General features: G+C 35.4%; 3 protein-coding genes and 1 non-coding gene across 12 annotated transcripts in view; 2 read left to right on the top strand and 2 right to left on the bottom strand.

Moving 5' to 3' along the window:
* The window catches only part of LOC126865223 (protein crumbs), a 30,248-nt gene extending 20,275 nt beyond the window's left edge, over positions 1–9,973 (bottom strand). The window contains exon 1 of one of the 3 annotated variants that reach the window (XM_050617485.1): positions 9,581–9,973. In XM_050617485.1, coding sequence (XP_050473442.1) covers positions 9,581–9,605 — 25 coding nt within the window. In that variant the 5' untranslated portion in view covers positions 9,606–9,973. The remainder of the gene's footprint in view (positions 1–9,580) is intronic. The other 2 variants (XM_050617486.1, XM_050617487.1) reach the window with 2 other exon arrangements.
* A 532-nt stretch (positions 9,974–10,505) lies between these two features.
* Trnah-gug (transfer RNA histidin (anticodon GUG)) lies at positions 10,506–10,577 on the bottom strand. The gene has a single exon. It is a non-coding gene; the product is annotated as a tRNA-His (tRNA).
* A 634-nt stretch (positions 10,578–11,211) lies between these two features.
* On the top strand, positions 11,212–16,543 carry LOC126865004 (serine/threonine-protein kinase GD17699-like). Of its 7 annotated transcripts, XM_050617014.1 has the most exons (7): positions 11,212–11,527; positions 12,058–13,080; positions 13,154–13,331; positions 13,418–13,711; positions 13,798–14,040; positions 16,067–16,129; positions 16,394–16,543. In XM_050617014.1, coding segments are annotated over exons 1-6 (1,773 nt in total). In that variant the 5' UTR covers positions 11,212–11,525; the 3' UTR covers positions 16,100–16,129; positions 16,394–16,543. The 7 variants fall into 7 exon arrangements, with proteins under 7 accessions (XP_050472971.1, XP_050472970.1, XP_050472968.1 ...); XM_050617013.1 differs by having other exon boundaries at positions 16,067–16,543; XM_050617011.1 differs by having other exon boundaries at positions 14,394–16,543.
* A 2,516-nt stretch (positions 16,544–19,059) lies between these two features.
* Positions 19,060–25,080, top strand: part of LOC126865001 (protein sickie) — a 192,863-nt gene continuing 186,842 nt past the window's right edge. The window contains exon 1 of the mRNA XM_050616998.1: positions 19,060–19,282. The gene's annotated coding sequence lies outside the window, so the exon portion shown is untranslated. The remainder of the gene's footprint in view (positions 19,283–25,080) is intronic.

Raw genomic sequence — 25,080 nt, 5'->3', positions numbered from 1 at the left:
TGCATAAAAATGCTCGAGACCGACGTGCGCTGAACTTTATCGTGTGTACACAATTTTCCATGAGTGGACGCGCCTTTGATTGACATGCATCGATTGCATAATACAACGCATGGTCGCGCATTGACGTTTAAGAAAGGATTGGATGAAAAATAGAGGAAAAAATATACGCTTGAAAAATTCGATAACGTCATATTTGTTTTTGGGAAATATGCCTGGTTTATTCGATATTTCTATCGAGTTGTTAATTATTTATTGTTTATTAATACAGCCATATATTTATATATATATTCGATAACAATAACCATGCATTATTATTGGATATTGTGAATTATAAATCTGGTCGATGGAAATGCAACGGTACATGGAATACATTAATCGCCTTTGTGCAAGTTTCATTAATAAGTCTTTCGTTCTCTCTTTTCAATAAAATCTGTGACAAATTATGATTTCCTATTGTTAATAGAGAAAAGTAAATGTGTTAAACACACGTTTTACGTGTAGAAAGCGAAACTAGATAAAGACATAGGTGACGCTAATTTTGTCTTTTAATTTCACCTTTTAACGTAGGAATCTGTCAACGGCAACTCCGTAAATTGTAAAGAATCTTTTTCGAAATCTATGTTTGTTTATTACTCAATTTTATTTAATTAATTCTCTTCGATCGATTTTACTCGCATGTATTATTGTTAAAATAGAAATAACGTGTAATTGTGAAATACGCGACGCTCAAGTTGCGAAGCAAAGGCAACTTTCTCAACAATTTGTGAGAAAACTGCGCCTTTGGGAATTCGTAATCAGCTTATGGAATATCTTTGCCGATCTAAAATGTACACCTTTCTATTAATATTTTCCTCGTTTCATACATTTTTTAAGCTATACTTTGCCATGTTTAATACCCTTTTAAAGAGTTAAATAACGTGTACAATTAACGCTGAATGCAGTCTTATAAACACGATCGTTACAAAATTTAATGAATTTACTTTGGAAACTGCCAGGTGCACGCTCGCCAAGGAACGCTTTGAAAACACATTCACACATCCAAATACATACGTGCGATGAATACAGCACGGTCTATGTTACATTAGATAATAACAATTTCTTTAACTACAGAATGAAACCATCGCCGCTAGTATAAGCAATAGCTTGAGATAATACTTCTAGAAATGCGTACGCGATTCGGACGAACTTACTATTCTCATCGAAATATATTTTAACAGAAGCTCTCATCGACTAACTTTACTTTCAGATCGTCCATAGTTATTGTCATTATCGGCCGTTAAAAAAAATTAACGTGATTATATCTGACAAAGACTTTTCTATCGCAGGGAGAAGTCTCGAACCTTTTGATGTTCGCTCGACGACTGATTGAAACCGATCATCAACGGTTCGATATCGGAGAACGTTTAGATTATCGGCGCTCGATCGGCCACGAACGCCGATCACTGAAACGAGTCCTCGAGGAAGGTTTTCGCGTTTTATCGTCCACACTATCTTCTCAACGATTGCCAGATTGTGGGAAGAAATCCCTCGAGGATCAAAACTATAGATCGATTTGCGCAAAATAGAAACAAGATGAAACTTATGAGAAAAATGTCTGTCGTCGAGAAGCAGATTGGAATAACGACCTTGGTATACTGCAGCGTGCATGGTTACAATGCTGAGCGAAAGGCGCGTTACTAGAGCTTCCGGTTCTCTGTGATGTCTCGAGAGCACGTTTCGAGCAACGCTGCGTATATTCGCTGCACGACATCTCCCTTTCGTAACGGTATAAACTTTTACCACAGCTTCTCAGGATCATCGGTGTGGATCAGTGACCGACCCGACGCCACGACAACGACCCATGAAATCGCTGCCTGGTCGAAGGCTCGACCAGAACACTGTCGCGTACACTCCGGGGTTGTAACCATGAAGGTTACACACTTTGGATTCCTCGTTTCTCTTCTTTTTCTGCATTTCAATATGCCATACAGCCCGGATTTCATTGAAACTTTTACGTCCCGGATTCATTCGCAAGACAACTAAGCGAAGCCACGTTATTCTGTTTTAAGCTTAGTAGCTTTTAGAATTTTTTTTACTCGCAGTGCGATTTCAAGGATGAAGTTTTAGTCGAGTTGACGAACAATTACGTCCATTATGATGGTTTTCGGAACTTGAGAGAAGCGACGATAACTATATAACGTAAGTTTAAATGGACGTGTGAATATTATCTTTAACGTAGAATGTCCAGGTGATTGTCATTATTAAAGCGTTGTTAATTCGCGATATAATTATCGTAAAGCAATTTTTATCTTCAATTATGTTTCGTGCTAAGAATCTTCAACTTTACTTTCACCTACTTATTAATACATAAATGTTCGGAACATGATTTTACACCGTGTATGCGTTACATAAACCGTTGTTTTCTAGTTATTCACCTTTACAGATTAGCCGATAGAATGAAGAAAACGGTAAGTCCTTATTTTCACAGTTATGCTTTTTAAACGTTGAATCAATCTCCATATGTAATATACTTGTATCTCTTAACAAGCGTGGAGGAAACGCTCGATATACGAAGATCTACACGTGTTAAAAACTTGGAACTAAAACTAAAGAAAAGGAAAAAACGAATGGAATATATGTATAAACGTTCTAATTAATAATTCGCTGTAGAATAACATAAGTAACAGTGTACAACTTTCTACGTGAAAAAATATTTGAATTTATACTTGAGATACATTCGAGATATATCAGAGATAAATTTAACAAAGCAGATGGAAGAGAATGATCGTCTGTCTGAAATTTCAGCGCTGATATTTTAATCATACGCCGAAGGCATAACTCTCGTAACGTGCCAATTATTCTAGCGAAGAAGAAGAATAAAACCAAGGTATAATAATGCCAAGATTTGGACTGGTTGGCTAAATCGCGAGCGTATTGAAATAATACCTTCCATATACATATACGCGCCACGTACCACGTACCATTGTCTTCTGCCTCACCTTTAAAAACGACACGCTCTGAAAAAAAAGCTATTCCGAGTGTGTGACACTCGAACGAAGAATGACACGGGAACTAAGGGAAAAAAGGGTGTCGTTTCTTACATATGAGAGACTTGCATTTTAAACGGCGACCGCTTTGCATTATGTATAGGCGAAATTTTACAACGATAAAAACCCCACATGCGATCGTTGATCATTGTAATTTATTCCTCTCGATTGACCGACATTATGTTAGTTAATTTAAAAGTGGGTAGTAAGTGAATGAATTTAGATTACGATAAAATTATAAGTTTGTAACTTGATAGTACGTTTCTCGATTTAATAACCATCTTAATATATGGCGGCAACTATCAAGTATCAATTTGATATAAATAAACACGTAAGTACGATTAGTACAATTACAGAAAGCATAAAGTATAATTAGTAACAAGTAATCGCGAGTGTAAACGAAGAAATATGATGAACGACAGATTCGAAGCTAATACATACGTATATATGCACGTATGTATATATATGTTATACGGAACGTATAAATGAAATACCCAAGTGTGTGCTTTATTTGAAAAGTGTGACACGCGATGAATGGAATTCGCGAAAATCGTTTTATGAATTTATCTGAATGTGAAGTTTCGTTGAATAGAATTCACAAAGGAAATCTGTGAAAGTATCGGTTTTCCAAGTGAAACATATCAACACACATATGTGCATATGCGTTCCGCGAATAACAAAGCTACTTCGGTCGATGTAGAAAGTTCGCGTAGGGCTTCAGTTTGAATGGGCACCGTTTTCTGTAGGGTATTAAATGGGATACGACTGTCTCGTAATATCGATAGAAAGCTAATATGCTATCGCAAATTATATGAATTTTAGTTATCGAACAACCGATACGATTATACAATCGATTATACAATTTGCACACGTATCTTTTTTTTCAGTTCTAGCTGTAAATCCTTCGTCTGATAAAATCTGGCACAGGGTTGTGCAGAAGAAAAAGTGGCACAAGGATACGCAGAACTCGGTATTTTTTCTTTTTTTTTTTTTTTTTTTTGTATTCGTGCGCCTCATTTCGCGTTTGACGAAAGGAAAAAAAACAGAATAGTTGGAAATCTTGCTTGATTTTCCAACCACGTCGACGCTTCGGTCAACGTAAACGGAAACTCAACGGTACGAGACGCTATTGCCCTACTTTAATACGGTTAAATCATAAAACCAGTCTTCCTATTGTTAGAAAAATTAGAGCCGCAATGAGTCACGATACCAAGATGCCTTCTGGGTTTCACGCGGTTTATCTAAATGCACGCAAAACGCATTTACATTTCAATGGCGTATTCGTAGGTAATCCTAAGAGCCTACAGAAATTCCTTTGAATTGATAAGGAGAATCCAACAGCCGCTTCAATAGAATTTCTTCGTTACGAGACATACCTGTTTATACGTTCGTTCAAGAGAAACCAATTTGGTATATGACACGCGTGAAGGTGTGAACTTTGCTTGTGTCGTATCACACGAAAGTAGCTATATTTTCATCTTTGTAAAACGATAAGCGTATCTGAAGCTGAACTGTAAGGCCTGATACGTATAACAGGCACGTGTTGTTTTGTAGCCTAACAATATATGTTTAGATTTAGAGAACGAGATCGTACCATGACGCAATGTATACTATTCAATCATATGTTAATCCGTTTTTCAATAAAATGAACGTAAATCAACAGCAATCGATCGCGACGATATCTCTGTTTTTTGTTAAATTACAGAATCGGTGTAATTTAAAGATAGAAATGAAGTTTAATATAATTAATAGACGATTGATTAATTAAGTAATTTGTTTTCACGGTACAGTACGTAATTTGTAAGAAATCTTTTAGGCGATAAATTTCATTCACAAGTTTATCGACGATTGGATGCATTACAAGAGGAAATCGGAGCGAAACAATTGTTATACAGGCATAAGATTGAAATGAGCGTCGCCCTAATACCGCAGGTTTCGATAACATTTTCTGTACATATACATTTCTGTATGTACATTCTGTACATTTTCTGTTTCTACAACGTTGCTCGGTGTGCTCGGATGCGGGTCGATGGAAATTATTTCGTGTGTTGCACATTTACGTCGCGACGCCACGTACATCAGCATAATTGCTATACGTAGACGAGTTATGTGGTCTGGTTGAATCCAACGAATCGCAAGAGGCACAAATATGTAATTACTGTGGCGAGAGAATTATTTAATAATTAAGTGAACGGACAAGTACGTAAATTGTAGAAAAACGATCAAATACAATAAGTCGAACATCTACCCGTCGAAACTGTTTCATTGACATTAATAAACTAGTGTCACGATTACGACCAAATCATTTTGTAGAGAAAGAAGTTTTTCTGATCGTAACTTTGTGACGAATATTGGTTTAATAGTTTCGAAGGAGGATATGTAACAACATGGAGCATTTAATTTAATTTATTTAGCATTTAATTTATGTAGAGCTGAAGAGAATTATCAGAGAAAATTGAATGGGTTAAAAATTAATTCTTCTTTTTTTTTTTTGCACTACTTTGATAGGCATCGGGTCACTTTATATAGGTATAACATGCAAGTGATTCATATCGAGTTACAGAAGGAGCGATCTCATATAATATTTCAACTCATTCGTTTCGTATTAGCAATGATATTTCCTCTTGAATTGAATATAAATTACGAGAGCGCCTCGAAATTGCATTATATTTAATTCTCGAAAAAAACAAGATATTCCCAATTTTCTAATCAACCTAAATTCAGTGTACAAATAATATTTCTTACTTTTATCTATGATAGTGGCAACTGCATAGTACGAGAGACGTTTCTACGAAAATTTAAACCCTGGTTTCCCTCTTGAGACATAGAAAAACAAGATTACGAATAATGCCATCGAAAGTCCAGGGACAAGAAAGTAGAGAAGACAATAATACTAAATGTAGCACATGGCCTCTGAGAACCTCTCTAGTGTCCTGTCCCCGTGAATTCGTTGAAGAAAAACCTTTTCCGAAACTGAAGAACCATTCAAGATTTGTCTAGTGCTTCATTCTGATGATAACCAGACGACTGGGGCTATCGATGCACGAAGCGCATCTAAGTAAGCCCGTTTCTAAGTAAGATTTACAAGATTTTCAAATACATGTCCAAATTTCGAGATCTTCAAGTTCTTACGTATTTAACGCAATACGAATATTATCGAAGAAATAAAATCGTACGTTATTACTTTAATGTATAATATTATTGTTTAAGGATCAACGATGACATATTTTTTTTTTTGTTACAAATGTTCGTTTCAGTAACGTTAATAGAACGTAAAATAAGGTATAATAAAAGTTGTTTGGAGCATAATAACGAGGAAACGGTTTACCTCGTACAAAGCGTATAAGGAAGCCAGAGAATCCAGGAAGTAATGACTAATACAGTTACAGTAAAGTTAATCAAACCTACCGTTAAAGGAACGTAACTTGGGTATTCTACGACATTCTACGCGTTACTGTAATAACAAGGGCATCGGTATTGCTACTGATATATAAAAAGATCAACGATATTCATCGACTGATATGCAGTAAGTATTGCGTGAAAAATTCCTTAGAGGTATCGGAGGAAGAACAGAAAAAAAGGAAGAAGAAGAATCGCAAGGAAACATCCTGGGAAAGATACGAGGATAAAGCCAGGAATAAAGAATAGGAAAACTACCACTGTATGTACACGTAATAGTAACCATTTGAAACGTCATTAAAAAAGTAATCTGGAATGTTAAAAAGTAAAAAAGATGAAAATCAAAGACAAGCATGGAATCCGTGTCACCAATTACATCGAGTTCTTCATTAGCGTAACTTATGTCAGCGACAATACCTAATCATCGTGGCAAAGCCACATACGAAATGAACATAAAGGTGAAATAAAATAGCCAGAACTACGTTCTCTCTATTCGTTGCGCTTCGATGACCCCGAAAAAATGCAATCTGCTGGAATGTTGAAGTTGCATTCGACGAATGCATGTAACACCAAAGAAGGAGCCCAATGCACATGGAATCAGCTAATTCGAATTATATCGAACGGTATCCAGCTTCGAAAATCTTCCACACGTTAATACAGAAATAATAAGTCGGATGATCGTCGTTCGTTAATGTCGAAGCATTGTTGAAACCGACACTAATGAATCCGTGAAAACGAACCATAAATTATCGCTTCAGCTGATAAAACATTTTCGTATCATCTTTATCTTCGTACTCGATAAAAAGAATTGGATTGTTGAGAATTTCCCGATTAAAATGCACGTATCTCCGTTTATTTATTTCCACATTTATTTCAATTTCTATTGCGAGTTAAATAAAAGTAATTTCGTTAATACTCGGCTAATGGGAAATCTTTAAATGCTTCAACTGGAATTTAAACGTATTAACTGTTTCTAATTATAGTTATGAGCCATTATCGTTCAAATATATTATCTCGCGTCGATAAATAACATTTTTTCTTATAAAGACAATGGTATCGTTCTAACCAAATTCACTCTTTCTTTATCGATCCTTTAATGTCCGTAAGTACCATACAATACATACGCAAGAATGTTTATCAGTTTCTTGCTTGTACTGCCTCAAAGAATTAGAAGAGACGAGAGACTCGATAACAACGATTTGTTCCATACATTAGTCACAACAGAGAAGCAGATACTATACGTTTTCTTTTAGAAACGAAATAGCTTGGTTTCCTTTAACGATTCAATGGGAATCGATTTTTCAAGGAGTACGTTATTTTTCGTCAAATTACTCGAAGCAAATGCGGTCGAATGTAGCGTCGCGTCGGCTGCGGAAGAAACGGTCGCGGTAAAATTTCTCAGACGTTGAATAAAACGATGCACTTGTTACGGAATCTACTCCACTCTTTTTACGCTGACGATAAGAAGAAAGGAAAAATGATTATGGCTAGCATCGTCCGGCAGGTATAACGACGAATGTGGAACCTCTGTTCTGCGCAGTAGGTTTGCATGTATAGAGTATATAAAATGCGTGTGTCGTTTGAGGCACGCACCTGAGCGTGAAGCGAGGGACCAACGTTAATGCACCGACCTGGCTTCCACCTGCGCTAGACGAGTCGAAATGTTTTTCCTTTACTAAGAAATCCGTAGGTACGCCGACCCTTTGGACGCCGTGTACTTAGGCACGATCCCTCAATGAGAGAAAATACATTCCAGCCAAAAATTCTGACCGCCATAAATTTCCTATGTTATAGACATGCGCATAAAATATTCCTAACGATTCGCGTTAATCTCGAGAATCGCTCAAGCTAATTAGCATTAATCGAGAGCAAAAAGCGTAGAAACTGACTCCGTTCTTGCGGCGCTAGACGCTGTTTTCAGTTAGCGAAGACTTTTAAAAGCTTTCACGAATGAAATTACGAACACAAGAGATGATATAAAGGGAAAGTAACCTAGAATACTCGAGACTAATTAATAAGCGTGATAAAATTTCGTATAGGATAAAACTGCGCTACGTTTTTACGCGTAAAGGAATAGCAAAGGGAAGCGGTTGAACAACGCAAGATATCGCGATTGTAAGACGATCGATATCCTACTGGTCTGTTTTACGAATACGACATCATACAGGTATATCGAGGCATGAACTTTTCCCTTGTTAGATGCGTCTTTCACGTGCCGATAATTACGCGTGCAACATTCTAATGCTTGGATTAATAGGTTTGATTTGTGAAACAGAAATAGCGTCTTACGTGTCTTTCCGTGATTACTTCGGTTGTTAATAGGCTACCTGGTCATTGCACCAACATTATCGACCAGACACTCGTAATTCCGTATTTCCTTCTTTTACTTATGAAGCGCTATAGCCAGCGATCGAGTAAATCGAAATAATATTTCAGAGCTAAGAATCACAAGAGGAAACTTGGACGCTGTTTGATGCCGGATGCTGGAGACTTCAACACGCCGAGCAAGATCCAGCGATCGTTATTTTACATATAATGCATTTAATTCTATTCAATAGCAAATATATATATATATATTTATTTATATATATATGTATATATACCTATGCAACTGTATACAAGTTACGAAAGCAATACATGAAGAAGAACAACAAAGAGGAGGAATATTTGAAAGATACCTAGACAAATGTCCGACAAGTTCGAGGAAAGGAAGGCTTAAAGGTACGTAGAATTCATAAGAAGCGAGAAGACGTTTATTTTAGTCTATCCTGGTGTAGATAAAGCAGTAACAGTACTTCAGGTAGACTGTAGACGATCAGGTGTGCGGAACGGTTTGGCAGGGCGGTCTCCCCACCTGTCACGAATTCAATGCTACTGAGTTCATCGTTTGCGTTGATCCACGTAGAAATTTGAACGACAACGCAGCATAGGTTACCCGCCACTAGATCAAAAAATCAATACACGATCGAAAACAGTTTATTTATTCGTACGGCGTTCAGCGATTTAATTTAACTCGATAAAATTGAAAGGTTTGACGTTCTACGTTCTAGATCTTGGGTCGTAAAGCGAGTTGCAGGGGCCGTAGCGACAAGCAGAGAGAAACACGGAGTAAGAAACGACGCGCGAATGGCGAACATGCCCGGGGCCTTACTCACCTGCCACGACGTATCGCGCCCGCATTGTCGTTGACCGGTCTAAAGATCTGCAATCGAACTCGAGGACACCCGCACTTACGGCGTCTCTTGTTGCACATTCACTCGCGAGACATCCTCGGTCACCGCACTCGTCCCTTTTATTTTACAGTGATTTAGGAAAGACGCACGCTTTTGCTTTTCACGCACTATAGAGCGGCACTGGTCGCTTCGCTCCTTCACGTAATACATCCACCCGCACCGACTATGACCGTCGAGAAACACACACCGAGCGAGACTGCGGCGGCTCTTCTGGAGAACGTTCGGTTGCTATTGTGAAATCTCCCTCCATCGACTCTGAGCACCATCGCCACGGCACTAGCATGCTACGGCCCTGTGTCGTTACCAACACCGGCTGGATCGCTTCTATGTCTATCTTTCTCTTGATCCTACTGCCAGGTGCGGACCAATCGATCGAACTCTGACAATTTTTCAATGCATTTTAATCCAAATTCAGTATAATTGGATATCGTAGTATGCCACATCAATAATATACAAGTTTTAAATATTACGATTAATATACATGAAAATATCTTACGAATTATTATGAAATTATCAATGCATATTTTCATATTTGTTTTTAAACGATTATAGTTGTATGAAGCATTACTCGGGTACGAGATACTAATATAAAAATTGGATATTTCGGTGAAATAGAAAATCCTGTTGTAAAAATGTGAGTATTAGCATAATTACTTATCTTAAAACAATTCAAATATCACTTCACATTAAATAAGAGTTTTTACCTTGTTTGATAAGTTTCAACGTTTAAAAATATGTTTATTGATATGTACAATAGAAGTAAGAAAATGATATGAGATCCTAGTTATTTGTTTTGAAATGAAAATAAAAAAAAAAACACCTCTACCGTGACAATGCCGTTAGACATTGCCGTGACCAGGATTCGAACCTGGGTTACTACGGCCACAACGTAGGGTCCTAACCACTAGACGATCACGGCTAACAGAGGACTTGTGAAACGTTTCTTTTTGGATAGTTTTATCTGTTACAACAATACAATCTCAAACTCTTTTATATATTTCGTATTACAAATTATTTAATATGATCATTGGATTACTCTAGGATACTTAATAATAATATTAAGTAAAATAAGCGAATGGTGATAGTGACTATGACTTTTGAAGATTATATTGCCCTCTATGTATACGCTTACAATCATCATATCTTACCGACTGATTTTTAAATTGTTATTATCTTTACTATATCTTATATAATTTAAAAAAGAAACTATTAGAAAAGATCAAGTGAATTATCCTTGCTTTTTAAAATATTGTAATTTATTAAGATATTTTCGATAATGAAATTATATATTTGTTATCACTGTTAATAATTGTTAGTACTATTATAAGCCTAAATATTATGCATTAGTTTTTCAATTACAATTTGTAATATATTTAATTGTTTAATATAATTATATATTTACTGAAATAGAATATAATAGATAATGCATTTTGCAGGGGAATAAGTCATAGATACGCATGTTTATATAATGAAATAATAATTAGTTGTAATTACGTTAATAAGGAGTAATCTGCTCGGTTATTCATTTTTGTCCCACCCTTTTAGTTTCTTTACACTTCCGGTTCCGATCTTCCGGTTTCTCTCTGACAAGCTACTTTTCTTATATTGCTTATATGTCGAATTTGGCAGTTCAAACTATTTTGCGCGCAGAAAACAAAATCAGTGTGTTACGATACAAACGAAAAGCATAAAAAATTGTATGAGACTTAGATATAACGGAAAAGGGAATTCTGTTAGTGTAATACGAAAGCGAGATTTCTCGCTTTTATTATCTAGTATTCACGTCATGGTTGCTATGAAAATGTCACTTCACTGGTGATTCATTTGTTCATTAGCTGGCATTTCTTCTGTTTTTTAATAGAACATAATGTAAGTACGTACAGACTGTTTCATTGTTATCAAATTTGAATTACGAATAAGTAACGTTGTGTATTGTATTAGTGTTTATTTGTGTGCTGTATTTGTGTACATAGTGATGTAGTTAAAGAAGGTTAAGAAGGTTAGAAAGGAGAATAAATATTCCTGTTATCAAAATGTTACATTTATAAAAACTGTTACGTGTAATGAAAAGTAAAAGAGTCTTGAAATATCTAAAATTTTATAGGTTCATTCCTATATTTATATACAACTTTCGTTGTTAAACATTTACCACGATGAAATAACAGGAAATCTTTATTTATAACTCCATCGAAAATATTTTTCGTTCGCGTAATCGATAATTAATGACAGTAAAACAGCTTTTTGTACGTATTTTTCGTAATTTATACTACATAAAATAGTAATTTTCGTAATTTTATGAGAAATATAATTATCTTATAATTGTACAATGCAACCTCTTGTTACTCCAATATCTTATCATTCCAATAACATTATTTGTACTAAAAACATTTTATATTTAGGATGATGGAAGAACCATTGAGTCAAGGTGCTTCACCATCTGGTGATAGTAATTTTTCTGGAAGCGGAGAATTAAGTTCCACTACTATAATGAGTATAGATGAAAGAATGTTGGATGTTAGCTCACGGCATTCTTTAAATGTTCTTAGAACACCTCCAACCAAGAAGGCAAAACGAGTGAGATTTTTTAGAAATGGAGATAAATTTTATACTGGTATTGTGATGGCTGTGACTCCAGAAAGATATCGCAGTTTTGATAGTTTAGCATCGGATTTAACAAGAGCTTTAATATCAAGCGTGACTCTACCTAATGGTGTTAGAGCAATTTATACTATGGATGGGAAAAAGGTTCAAAGTATTAATGATTTAGAAGATGGTAAATGTTATGTGGTTTCTGGCCAAGGAGAAATTTTTAAGAAAGTGGAATATTCATCTACCAAAGTAAGAAGAGGTAGTTCTTTATCTGGATTACCTCAATCCCCAGCAGGTACTGGTAGACAAATAAGTGCAATACCACTGTGCGTAAAAGCAAAAATAGTCACTTTAATAAGACATGGTACAAAACCTCGTAAAGTTGTACGTCTTTTACTAAATAAAAGAAATGCTCCAAGCTTAGAACATGCAATGGAAGCAATCACAGAAGCTGTTAAGTTAGATTCTGGAGCAGTAAGAAAAGTCTATACACTCTCAGGGCAACAAGTTACCTCATTGGAACAATTTTTTGAAAATGATGATATCTTTATAGCTTATGGGCCTGAGAAGTCAAATCAGGAAGATTTTGAATTAGATTTTGAAGAATCTAAGAGTGTGCAAAGCTTCCGAAGATGTCCATGGACATCAAAGAGACAAATTGGTCCAATGCCAAGAATGCCACGTAAATCTGGAAAAAAAGTGCTTACTACACCTCAAGTGAGGACACCGAGTCCTTCTTCGTTAATATTACCACAACCACTACGTTTACACTATGCAGTAGGACATGTAATTGGAGAAGGTAACTTTGCAATTGTTAGGCATTGCTCTCATAAGTGAGTATTATAAGAAATTGTAGAATATTAATAGCTAAAAATAATAAAAAATCTATCTAAAAATATTTTATAGATCTACAGGTGCAGAATACGCAATGAAAATTGTAGATAAGTATAAATGTCAAGGTAAAGAAACAATGTGGGCAAGCGAAGTATCAATTTTACGACAAGTTTGTCATCCAAATATTATTAATTTAATCGCGGAACAAGAAACTACTGATCAACTGTTTTTAGTCATGGAGCTTGTAAAAGTACATTTGTTTACAAATATTTCTATTTTAAATATCAAAAATTGAAATTTATATCAAGATAATACTCTGAATTTGCGTTATTTTAGGGTGGTGATTTGTTTGATGCTATTGCTGCAGCAACAAAATTTTCCGAAAGTGAGGCTAGTGTAATGATTGGACATTTAACATCTGCATTAGCTTACTTGCATTCACACCAAATAGTACACCGTGATGTTAAACCTGAAAACCTTTTAGTTGAAATGGATGGAAATCATGTTAGATGTTTAAAGTTATGCGATTTTGGACTTGCTCAAGTTGTAAGGGAACCTTTGTACACAGTTTGTGGTACACCTACGTATGTAGCACCAGAAATACTTGCAGAAACAGGATATGGTTTGAAAGTAAATTTATTTTCTAATTAGATATATACAATTTATTAATATAATTTTAGAAATATGAAAGACAAAATAAATTTATACCATTTTAGATTGATGTATGGGCAGCTGGAGTAATACTGTATATCTTACTTTGTGGCTTTCCACCATTTGCTTCTCCTGAAAATAAGCAAGAAGAATTATTTGAGCGTATTTTAAGCGGCCAGTATGACTTTAGATCTCCATTTTGGGATGAGATTTCAGATTCTGCTAAACAATTAATATCGAATATGCTCCAAACACAACCTGAACTGAGATTTAGTGCAGAAGATGTACTTGATCATCCATGGCTAGCGGTAATTGTCATTATATATTCTATAATAGAAAATTTATTTTATTATCTTGCATGGCTTACCATATTTTTTTTTTAATTGATATAAGATCGTACTAGTAGTAGCCACATGGAGAATTCTTCTTTTGATTATATACATATACAATTTTTTAATTATTTATAATTTCTTATCAATTTGCTTATTAATTATAAATTCACTGCCATGCAAAATATGCTCACTTACTATATGGCTTCATTCTTAGTTACTTGAACACAATGCTAGGAAGGCTTCTGTAGTGGTTTGCTGTATCTGTAGCAGTGCTTTTGTTTTTCTTTTGTCCCGCCTCTGTATATCAGCAGAGCTTTCTAGGCGAACAGACCACAGCATCAACACCTACCAACGCGCCGGAGCAACACTGGTATCAGCGTGAGCCGATAAAGTTGGCAATTTTTGAATTTGACTTCTTCAAAAATCCAGTTCAGGGTGATAATTCGCAAGATGAAGTTGGTGATGCTCCTGATAGCAGGACAAATGTTAAAAACAACCGGAGTGAAGTTTTATCATCAATCGAATCAAACAGCATTGATTTATTTTACAACAAAGTTCAGAAAAATTAAGTTATGCTGAAGTTGATTTTTATAACAGAAACTCAAATGATAAGACTTGTGTCTTCAGTCAATCAATGAACGATCTTACGAACAATTTAAATAAAAACCAAGTTTACTCTACCATTTAAAAATCATCGCATAGTAAAACTTGTTTGAACAGTATTCAGATGGTTAATTCAGTGTTATTAGATAGCTATTAAAATACTCTTAGAATTCAAATTATGGTGAATTGTGAAGATAATTCACTTCAAGAACATATGTCTACTTCCAATAGAAAATAAACTAATTTCTTTACAAGAATTCATAATATTTCACGTATTATGTTGAATATATGAATCAGCAGCATACCTTTAAAAAACTTAGTTCAATTAATTTTGTGACAATAGGACAGAAATATAAGTAGAAACGTCTATGAAAATTTAACGACTTGTGAAAATATTGCTCCAACTCTTAAAAGCTAAGATGTAAAAAAACTATCATAGTTTTTTAATTAATTGGTAATTTAATTAGTAGTAATAGCGATAACACGGTTAAGCAACTTTGCAACTATTCAATGTTACATGAAAACAAAGATCAAGTTCTGAACTCCAAGATCAAGTGAAAATTCTGGAAATGCTAGTTTCTATTGTGATCAAGAACTGGAAAATGATAGTGTGTGTGATCTACATGAAACTAGGTGTGTAAATGAAGTTTTATAGTTGAATCATACAAAAAGTCTTTTTTATAAGCATGAAAAGTAAACAACAGAAGTATCACAAGCTCCAACAATTACACACAATTATCACAAGCTCTAAGTAATGTACAACAGCTCCCAAAAGAATTCGAACGCCTACATTTGCGACTTTTAACGTGCAAAATATATGTTAAAGTGAAACACTTGAGACAATACTGAATTTTTTTAATCTGAAGATTATATCAGTAAAATTATGAAATATTTTAACGATATACACAGTGCATTTATTACAAACACGATTCATCTGTGGATCATAAAAGTATTCACACGTACAAACGCATGCATATATTACCATTGACTATGTATTATCTTATATTAACATTTAGTTCTTTCACCTCTGGCTGTAACAATATCTTTAACTTTGTTTTCTATACTATGAAGTAATTTTTTGCGATATTTACAATAGAATTCCATATTTTTATAAATCTTTCTTTGAATACTTCTTTCCTATTTATTATACATATAATTATGTAATGACCTACTGATTTCAGACCATAAATGTTATTTATAATCAATGTCTGGGTTTTATGAGTATTTAGGATGCAGGGTATATTATGTAGTATCTATTCTTTTAAGATTCAGTCCGTATGCCTCGGAAGTAAGAATGTATTAATAAGCCTAATTTTTCTGCACTCTGTTTTAGACTCTCTTAACATATATGTAAATATGTATTTCTTAAAAATTCCATCGATAAATAATAAATTTCCAGTACCATTGGCTGCCACACGACCTCGCACCATGACAGAATCATCTCCATGCTTTACTGTTCGACGTAAGTTTCGTATTTCTATTTCGATATTCGATTTTCTTTACGTATAATTGCATTCATCTATTAAAAAATGTTAGATTTACTTTCGTTCGTTCTCACTGCTGTGATTCCAACTTCTTCGTACTCGTAGCTTCTGCAGTTCGATAAGTACACGTAAGAATAATACGGAATTAGCTAAACATAAACGATTTTTTACTTTGTCATAGAGATTCGTTGTAAACATAGCTTAATTCTAAGCGTTCGAATACTTTTGTGATCTATCAATAGGTATAACACTGAATGCTGAGAAGATGACTAGGCAAAGAAGTGCGGATCTGATTGGTCATTTCTGATAGACTCAATAACACCTACCGATCTGTGCTTGTAATTACCATACTGTAAATATTGTATATGTCATTAAATTGAATTCTAATTTTACCGATATAATTTTGAGATTTCCCTTTTGCTACAGATATATTGCATTGAATACGTGCTCCAGTTTAATGTATACACATGTTTCCTGGTTAAAACTTAAGCATTCGAATACTTTCGTGAGTCATTGTATTTCAAACCTTAGAAACAGTTTATCAAAGCGATATTCAAATATGAAATAGCCAAAAAGTAATGTAAATCCAAGAACTGCTGGAAGAAATAAAAAGTTTAATCGTTTTTCATCGTACCACACAGTAGAGAATTTGGAATTGGTTGTAAGCGAGAGAGTGACTCCTTATTATCAGAGTGTGTAGAAAATGTTTTTCTACATATGGATTGTGAGATGAAAAACGGAGAGAGAAAGGTATGGAAACTAAGAAAAATATATATGCAAGATTAATCAGAAATATAATGAAACATCGTTAGGTATAAATAGATAGAAAGACGACGTTACAACATAGAATTCAATTACAAGAAAAATATAAAATGTCGAAGGTCAGTTTTAGATAGTACAGCAGCTGCCAGTAGATGCAAGTTGAGCAAGCAGTGTGTTCACATCAGATTTAACATTGTAAATGCAATTTTAACGACCGATAGAAGAATATTATCGTAATTAGATATATTTATACGATAAAATACGAATTATATACGTGAAAATTATCGCGGAACTAATCCGTTGAAGAGTCCAAAGTTTTAAGTAATAATTACTTTAACGTAAGTGCACAAAGTCGATTTAACCAAGGAGGTGACGTCATTTGTTCGTAGCTCTCGAAGACATTGATCGCGAATCAATAATTCAGATTAGAACAGGTGAGCATCACACATAAACAAGACATGCCAAATGCATTTAAGTAGCTTATCTTATATTTGATATCTATTGTATGTAGTTCAAGTATTGAATTAAATTATATGTAGAAATTGCTTTATCCTTATCAAGTTGTAAGTAATTAGAGGAACATGATCGTAGAGTGAGGCGAAAATCGTATCGATAATAGAAAAATCCTTGTGACAAGTGACAGAGGGCGACAGTGCGAGAAATTACGAATATTTGTGTAGCTTGTTGCATATGCTTGCTCAAAGGTAATTCAACTATCGCTAGGATAAATATTTTTATAAAGCATCGCGCGTGGGGTATTATTAAGAGCAATAAAAGCGAAGCTGGTGATAATTAGATCAAGGAACCTTAGAAAACATAGTATTGGGTATGATAATCAGTAAAGAAGAATTTATTCGATACATAATGCTTTTCATATGAAATTATTTTTGTAGAAATTACGTATAGTAAATTTTACGTGCATTTTTCTCCCTTTGTCGCTTGATGATACTTTTGTAGTTACCCCGCTACAATTTCCATATTTTTTAATGGAATCATTACTATGTACTATAACGATGTACATATATAATAAGTAAGAAGTTTATAAAATATTATTTATATATATATAAGCATTACCATTATTGCTATTCATTTTCATAATTTGTATTGTACGTATGAAAAATTAATTTATCACAATACTTCATACTACAATCGATTTATATATCGTACTTTTTTATCGTTAGCACGATTAATTCGTACATGTATACGCGGTATTATACAGATCAATGCTGTCCATGGTTGAAGCTCCTCGCGTGGCTTTGTCCCATCTTCCGCGCTATCGCCATGAACTAACGAAAGAAATCAGAGAAAAGAAACCGAACAGACTTAGTACGATCCTTGTCATTTTTCATAAATCTCGTTCGTAAACTAAACCATGAAACTTTGATTTTTGCGGGAAGCATTTGTATCAGATGCGTGTGTATAGTGCATCGGTTAGGCGTCCCTGTATCATAGTGACAAAGTCAAAGCAGGAGAGACTCTCCAAGCTTCGTAGCTTATCGTGGACAGCATTGGACGTAGATTATAGAAATTTAGAAGTGATTTATGCCAAATATCAGATGGATTATTTATATTATTACGTACATGTATAAGTATTTACATACAAGATAAATCCCGTATCGACATTTGTTGCTACATTCTCTACTTCTTTTTCATTTTTGTCGCTATATATACATACATATATATATACATCTATTACATATACGCGTATATTTTCGACTTGTCTGTAAATTGTACTCTTCTTATTTCTGTCAGAAAAATGAATTAAAGCAACAAATATGATAAAAAGTGACCAAATAATAAGCTTGATTCATAATCACTTTGAAAACCATATTTCGTAAAATATGTTTATAAAATATATTTATCTTTATACAGCAAGGTATCGTACTTTGAGCGTGGATATCGTTGTTCGTCCAAGTACAAAGAGTTGTGAAATTATACGGTTAGTGAATTTGCAAAAATCTTGCGACGACGATCGCCAGCTATATCTGATGCTCGTAAGGGACGAGTCACTCCGAGCGGAAGTGCCGGTACGCGACGCTGACGATCAGTATAGCGAGTTCAGTAGTAGGCTCGCGCGCCTACCGTGAGGGTGGCTGCTCGGCACGCAGCCTGCAGCTCGCCTTTCTCGTGTTTCTCTCCTGTTCCATTACTATCGTTTTTTTCTTTTTTTTTATCGATACAAGCCGTCCTTTATATTAACAACATGTTTTCCAATGGATAAACTTTCTGTTAAACCGTTAACTAAACATATCGTAACAAGTGCGTGTGTGCATCGAAGTGTGTTTAGAAAAATTAATACATATCAACGATAGCTGACGAAACAAAGTTCACTGTGTAGTGTAAATTAGCATCGACGCTGCTCTGATCAGGTGAGAAATTAGTCAAATACAAATTTTAATAATGTTTTCACCGAAATTAGTAGACATTTACTTTCTTATCTCTGTTAGTTGCCTTCGAACAAAGTTCTTTTTTTTTGTGTATATTACGACTATTGATGCACCTTAACGACTTTGAGATTATTTTATATATATATGTATGAAGATTAAGTAATAATTGCTTATAAAAATATGTAATTAAGTTAAATATTTACGCTTATATTCGTATTATATCTCGTTTTGTATTTTTCTATTTTTCTATTTAATGTTTAAATTCAATTTCAATACTCGATATTAATCTATCAATAATTTAGTTTGATTTCCATAGATATACTAATTTTTAATTGGTATTCTCATCGCGCTTTCCTGAGTCAAAAGTCATTTATTTTACTCTCGAACTTAAGCTTGATTTAAATAGTTGGTACTGTAAAAATACTGTTACGCTCTGATTAGCATGCAATATCGATTAATGTTAACGGTCACAGTATGAAATCTACTATCAGAATAGAAGCGTACATTTTTCTGATGTTGCGAGATGCGTAGTTTTGAATTATTTTTACTTCAATATCGCGTATTGTATATTAATTCAGGGTATTTAATTTATCTTTATCATTGTATTTTACTTTCTATGTTACGCTTTATTATCCTCGAAAGAATATATCTCGAACGAAAGCAAATAATTTTGCAAATAAATGTACTTATATGTAACGATAATTGGTCGAGCGCAGAAAAGATATTTTATATGCTTGAATTTTACAAACCTGAAGAAGTATTTAGTATTTAGTCACGAAGTGCAACACGATCCTTATTCCGTGCTGGATTAAGTGTTCCAAAGTTTGAAAGAAACGCTGGTAATTTGCCAACGTATTCTTTTTCTCTACTATTAAAAATGAATGTATGGTATTCGGTGATCACGATCGTTTCATCGTTTTATTCAACAGCTTTGTCGTTATTGAATCTGAAGGCGATCGATCTCGCCAAATTTGGCGAATTCTCAACACGGTGTACAGCCTTTTTTCATGTCAATGACGTTTTCGTGAGGTAATTGCATATACACGCACGCACTTATATAAATACAACACTGGCAGAAGATATTTCGTGTTCACTCTCTTCTTCGCTCGTTAAATTCTCGTTTCGTAATCTCTTATTCAGCCAATTGTAATAATTATGCAAAATTAAAGGTGTACCGAGCTCTTTGTTTTTTAAGGTTTGTGACTCGCGTAAGATGTTTGCATAGAAATTTCTGTTCTATTTCATAGCGAAGCTTTCAACGTAAAATACGTTCTCACTTCTGGCTTATGTTTGGTTTAGGCGGAGCTAACGTTTGATCCGTAAGCAGTACGTAAACAAACTTCAAAATAATCATACAAGCTTATCGCTTATCAGGTACACAGAAGCGTAGATGCAGGTCACGTTTGTTTTTGCACGTTCACCGAACGTAAATACGTAGTCGACTTGGCCTTGCCTCTGCATTTCGTGTTTAAAAGAAACGTGCTACAACGTATCGAACTACACGCAATTTTTTTATCAATATTTAAAATAGCGGATTAATCGTTTGGCCGATCGAAACGTTCTTAATTACTGTTTTGTAAATTTTCATTCGTGTCGAAAGTCATTCGCCAAGCAGATTTCGTAATCCCGAATGACGCGGAACATTAAAAAATATTCATCTTTTATCGTACTGCTTGCGTACGAATTTAAAATACAATACGTGTTATTGTTATCATTTTTTCCTCGTAATACACGTTCATTTACACTAATTCGAAATTACTTTGACGAAAGACGATGAATAGACCGCAACTGATGTTCATTATCAGACGAATAGACGCGATTCTTTTGTTGCAAACGTTTGTCCTACTTTCTTAAATTACATATCTGCGAATCAGCCTTTCATCTACGCTGTATTATCCTGATCATATTAGAGTCATACTAGAGTTTTAATTATCCGCAATAGTATCTCAGAGACAAGCTACAAGTTCTGTGTACATAGTCGAAGAAATCAAAGTAGCAGGCCCGATCGTGTCCAGTTGGAGAAGAACACGGCGCGCTCTTCCGGCATGGTACTCGACGCGGACATTTAACGCATCAGCGTTAATTTGTTAGCCTGACTGTTAGTTAGGTTTGGTTAGCGTGCCTGCCGTGCGTATTTAACGCGCACGCATTAAACACATTCAGAGTGATGAATGTTCTAGCATTCGTTTCCCGTATAATTGCCAGAGTAACATCTCTGTGCCTTTGTTTTCTCCTTTTCCCCCGAGCGCTGTACTTCGTCTCGTGTGTTTTTTTCACTTTTCGTCTTATCTGCTCGGACAAGAATCTGTTAGGCTAAAACTATCTTCCTTTCGTTAGCTTTTATTCTTTCTTGGATAATGAAATGTCATTTTACTACTGCATTTTACCTTTGTTGCACCTTTCTAACAGATTTGGTGAATTTTACAATTTATATATTTCGCGACAAAGGAAGTAGATTGAACAATTTTACGAGTTCGTCGTATCGGAACGATACGTCGTATAATAATTTTACGATAGTTTCATTAGATTGTCTAAAGTTATTGCATCTAACTACAGTGCTGCAGCAGGCAAAACGTATCGTAAAAATGTCTCATTGTTTCGAAGAGAATTCACGTATGTAATCATAAAATACGCCATGATACGGATAACGGTATTCGTGTTTTATGGGATTCGCGTTGTGGATGGCCAAAGGTTGTGATGATTTATCTGGTTTGGGATCTTCGCGATCCCGAACCCTACGCTCGTAATCATTGTTTCGGGCCATATTCTCGGCTATCTTTTCAATATCCGAAAAAAATTGCGATACTCGGACACTTAAACGGCATAATGGAGAGTGCACGGAAACTGTCGTGCAGACGATCCACGGTGCCGATAGCGAAAGAACACGGCCAATAACATCGTTAGACCGGTCAAGCTGGTAAAATGTCGTTGAATTACATTCGACATTTTTCAAATTCCAGTGCTCAACTTTTAATCCCGACGATTTTTCTTCTGTACGAACGTGTGACGTTTCCTTAAAGACTTAAACTTTGTTTCTGGCTTCGAATACAGCTTCCTAATAATGTTCCTTAAATCGATCATCGATGTGTTTCCAAGACTACTGCTCGATCACGTTGATCGTCGAATTCATCACGATTGGCTGTAACAAATTTATCGTCGATAATCTGTCCTGCGAGTCCATGAGAAAAATGACTTAGATCGCTCACGTTATCCAACATTTCCGTGGCGCGCACCTTCATAAATCACCTTTCATCATTTCTTTCAACATGTTGCGTTCTATGTACACGCATTTAAGAGTCTGTATCAACGACAACGGCATACATAATGAGACGCATAAACAATGGGTAAATGCTTTTTCGTTCTCGCTCCCTCACTGTGGTCGGCGCTGCACAGTGGAGATACAAAGGCTGCTCGACCGACAACGGCACTTTATGGGGCTCATAAAGCGATAAAGACATCCGTACAAATGTACACGCTTCGGATGTCGTGTAACACACCATGCACTTCCGCGCTATCTCACCTGAGAAATGTTCTTGTAAGAAGAGTGTGTTTTTAGCTTGGCCGGAGTAAATGGACTAGAAACGTAGGTGCACGTAGGGAGAACGGTTTGGAGAAATGGAAGTATCTCGATGTGAGATTCTTAATCGTATCAAAGAGGTAACAATATCTTTCGTACGGTCGTTTTCCTTTAACGAAGTTTTCCGTAAGTATCGTAAGTAATTAAGTACCGCGCGTAATTGATATCGTAAACGATAACAGGAATATTTCCGTGACAATCTCAAAGGAAAGAGCTTAGAGTTTCGAACGAAATGCAGCTTTTTTTACTATCGTATATGAAGCTATATGGGAAACTACGGCGTTGAAAGAAGCATTGGGCTATAAAAAGAAGTGGTACAGAACGAAATTTGAAGGCGAAATAACCAAAAGGAATTTTTCGAGTACAAAAGGTCAACGAGTTTGGCTTGCTTGACCCCGCTATTAAATCATACAAGAAAAGATTCCTTCGTTGGTGGTCTTCGTATCGTCCAGTTTTATTAATGGTGAGCTCGCCGAGAACAATCTTGCGGAGTTATCGCGATTATTTATACGTAGGTATTCGCTAAATTCGATGTTCATATTCGATAAAATACTACTGGACAGCGACGATAAATTAACCGCTCGATGCTTTTGTTGGAATATAACTCGTATATATTGTAAAATGTCAAAACGATGCTTATATAAATATTCAAACTGATACTTATCGTAACTAACGTACGGAAAGAAGTATAATTTTCAGTGTAGTTAAGCGTTCGTTAGTAGCGTAGTTAAGATCAAAGCTTCTCGCTGGATGCAACGCATCGACCATGTTTTGCATTTCCGAATATCTCAACGGGGTGCAACAGAGTTTGTGGGATCACGGTACGGGACATTGCGTGTGTCGCGGCATAATCGTAGAGACTGCTGGGACTAAATACAAAGGCTAGTCAAGATTGAGATAGAGCGTAATTTACTCACTCCGACGACTCTTAATCGTTTGCGTTACTACTTGTCGCGTACTTAAGATCGACGGTGTCATCCGAAATGCTACTTTACCGTGTCATATTTTTTTTCTTTTTTCTCTATTTTATCCTTCACGTAAGAAACATATTCCAGCTTAATATGAACATTTTTATTAAAAGAGGAGAAGAAACGTTAATTTTCCAAGACGTTGGTAATTTTCTTTATACGCTTTATACGACCGGTTCCATTCATCGTGATTAATGCAATAAATTTTCGATGGTAGCAAAATATTGGAATCTGTCGTTTCGGATCTCGATGACACGTAACGGATGAGATTACTCGGAATTTATTAGCAACCACCCTGCTGCTTCCAAATTGTGCCGGGTGTCAAATCGAATTTCCTCGGTTACATCCGGCTAGTGAATCACCATTTCCCAACATGAACACCGTAGTCTGTTTCCTTCTTTCCCCCTTGTTTTTATATCTTCGCGTCCAGATTTTTCTTTTCTATCCGCTAATCTCTAGGTTTAAATAAACTCCTTGGAATAGTGAACTGCCCGTGTAAGATTTGTCGAAGAAAAGGTCGAAGAAAGAAGAGGAGGCGAAGGAGTTTGGAATAGGGCGTGTTGTAGGTCCGTAGGTAGATAAATGGCCCGCTCTGCTGAACTTCTCTGATAGAGATATTAATCTTTCTCAAGGAATCTTCTCCTCCGTTATATCGTCGCTCTCCGTCCTTCAGCGTTGACCAATATCCTTGTCCTCCTCTGCCATCTTCGGTAATATCGTTATCCGTCTTTCCAAATCTTTCGTCTCTCTTTCGGACGTTCCGCATGCTCGTAAGCTATCTCTCTCTATTTTTCGCAAGTACAACGGTATGAAAAGTAGAATACCATATGTCCATGTCAGAGGGGAGGAACTCGAGACACGACAGGCGGATCGGGCAACCTTGTTCCTAAAAGTCAATCCTCAAAGACTTCCATCGTGCAAATAACTTTTGTTTACCGTGTTCTCGTATGTATGACGGTCCGATTTTTCATACGTGTTAGATTTAAAGCGTACGCGTGTTTTCTTAAAAAAAAAAACGATAACTCAGTATTGGTAAAGTAGCGTTAACAAAAGATTTGTAGGCCTTTCGGTGGGAAGAAGATATCGCAATCTTGTGCCGTTAAGGAAACTTGAAAGTCGCTTATGTAATACTTTTCATTCATTGCTGTTCGTATATACAAGATGGTCGCATAAAACGATTGTATCTCTCCTTTTATGGTTCGTACAAAAGCTACAAAGGCGCGTGCAAATGTTTC

This window comes from Bombus huntii, chromosome 4 (genome assembly GCF_024542735.1).
Source record: "Bombus huntii isolate Logan2020A chromosome 4, iyBomHunt1.1, whole genome shotgun sequence".
Classification (NCBI taxonomy): Eukaryota; Metazoa; Arthropoda; class Insecta; order Hymenoptera; family Apidae; genus Bombus; species Bombus huntii.
The sequence above is the reverse complement of the archived record's forward strand: the minus strand, read 5'-3'. Positions and strand labels throughout refer to the sequence as shown.

Bases quoted from the DNA above. Each gene is read 5' to 3' on its own strand.
- LOC126865004 (XM_050617008.1), top strand. The intron at 13,081-13,153 runs GTGAGTATTATA...AATATTTTATAG, and splicing joins GTTAGGCATTGCTCTCATAA to ATCTACAGGTGCAGAATACG. The intron at 14,041-14,372 runs GTAATTGTCATT...TCTGTATATCAG, and splicing joins TTGATCATCCATGGCTAGCG to CAGAGCTTTCTAGGCGAACA.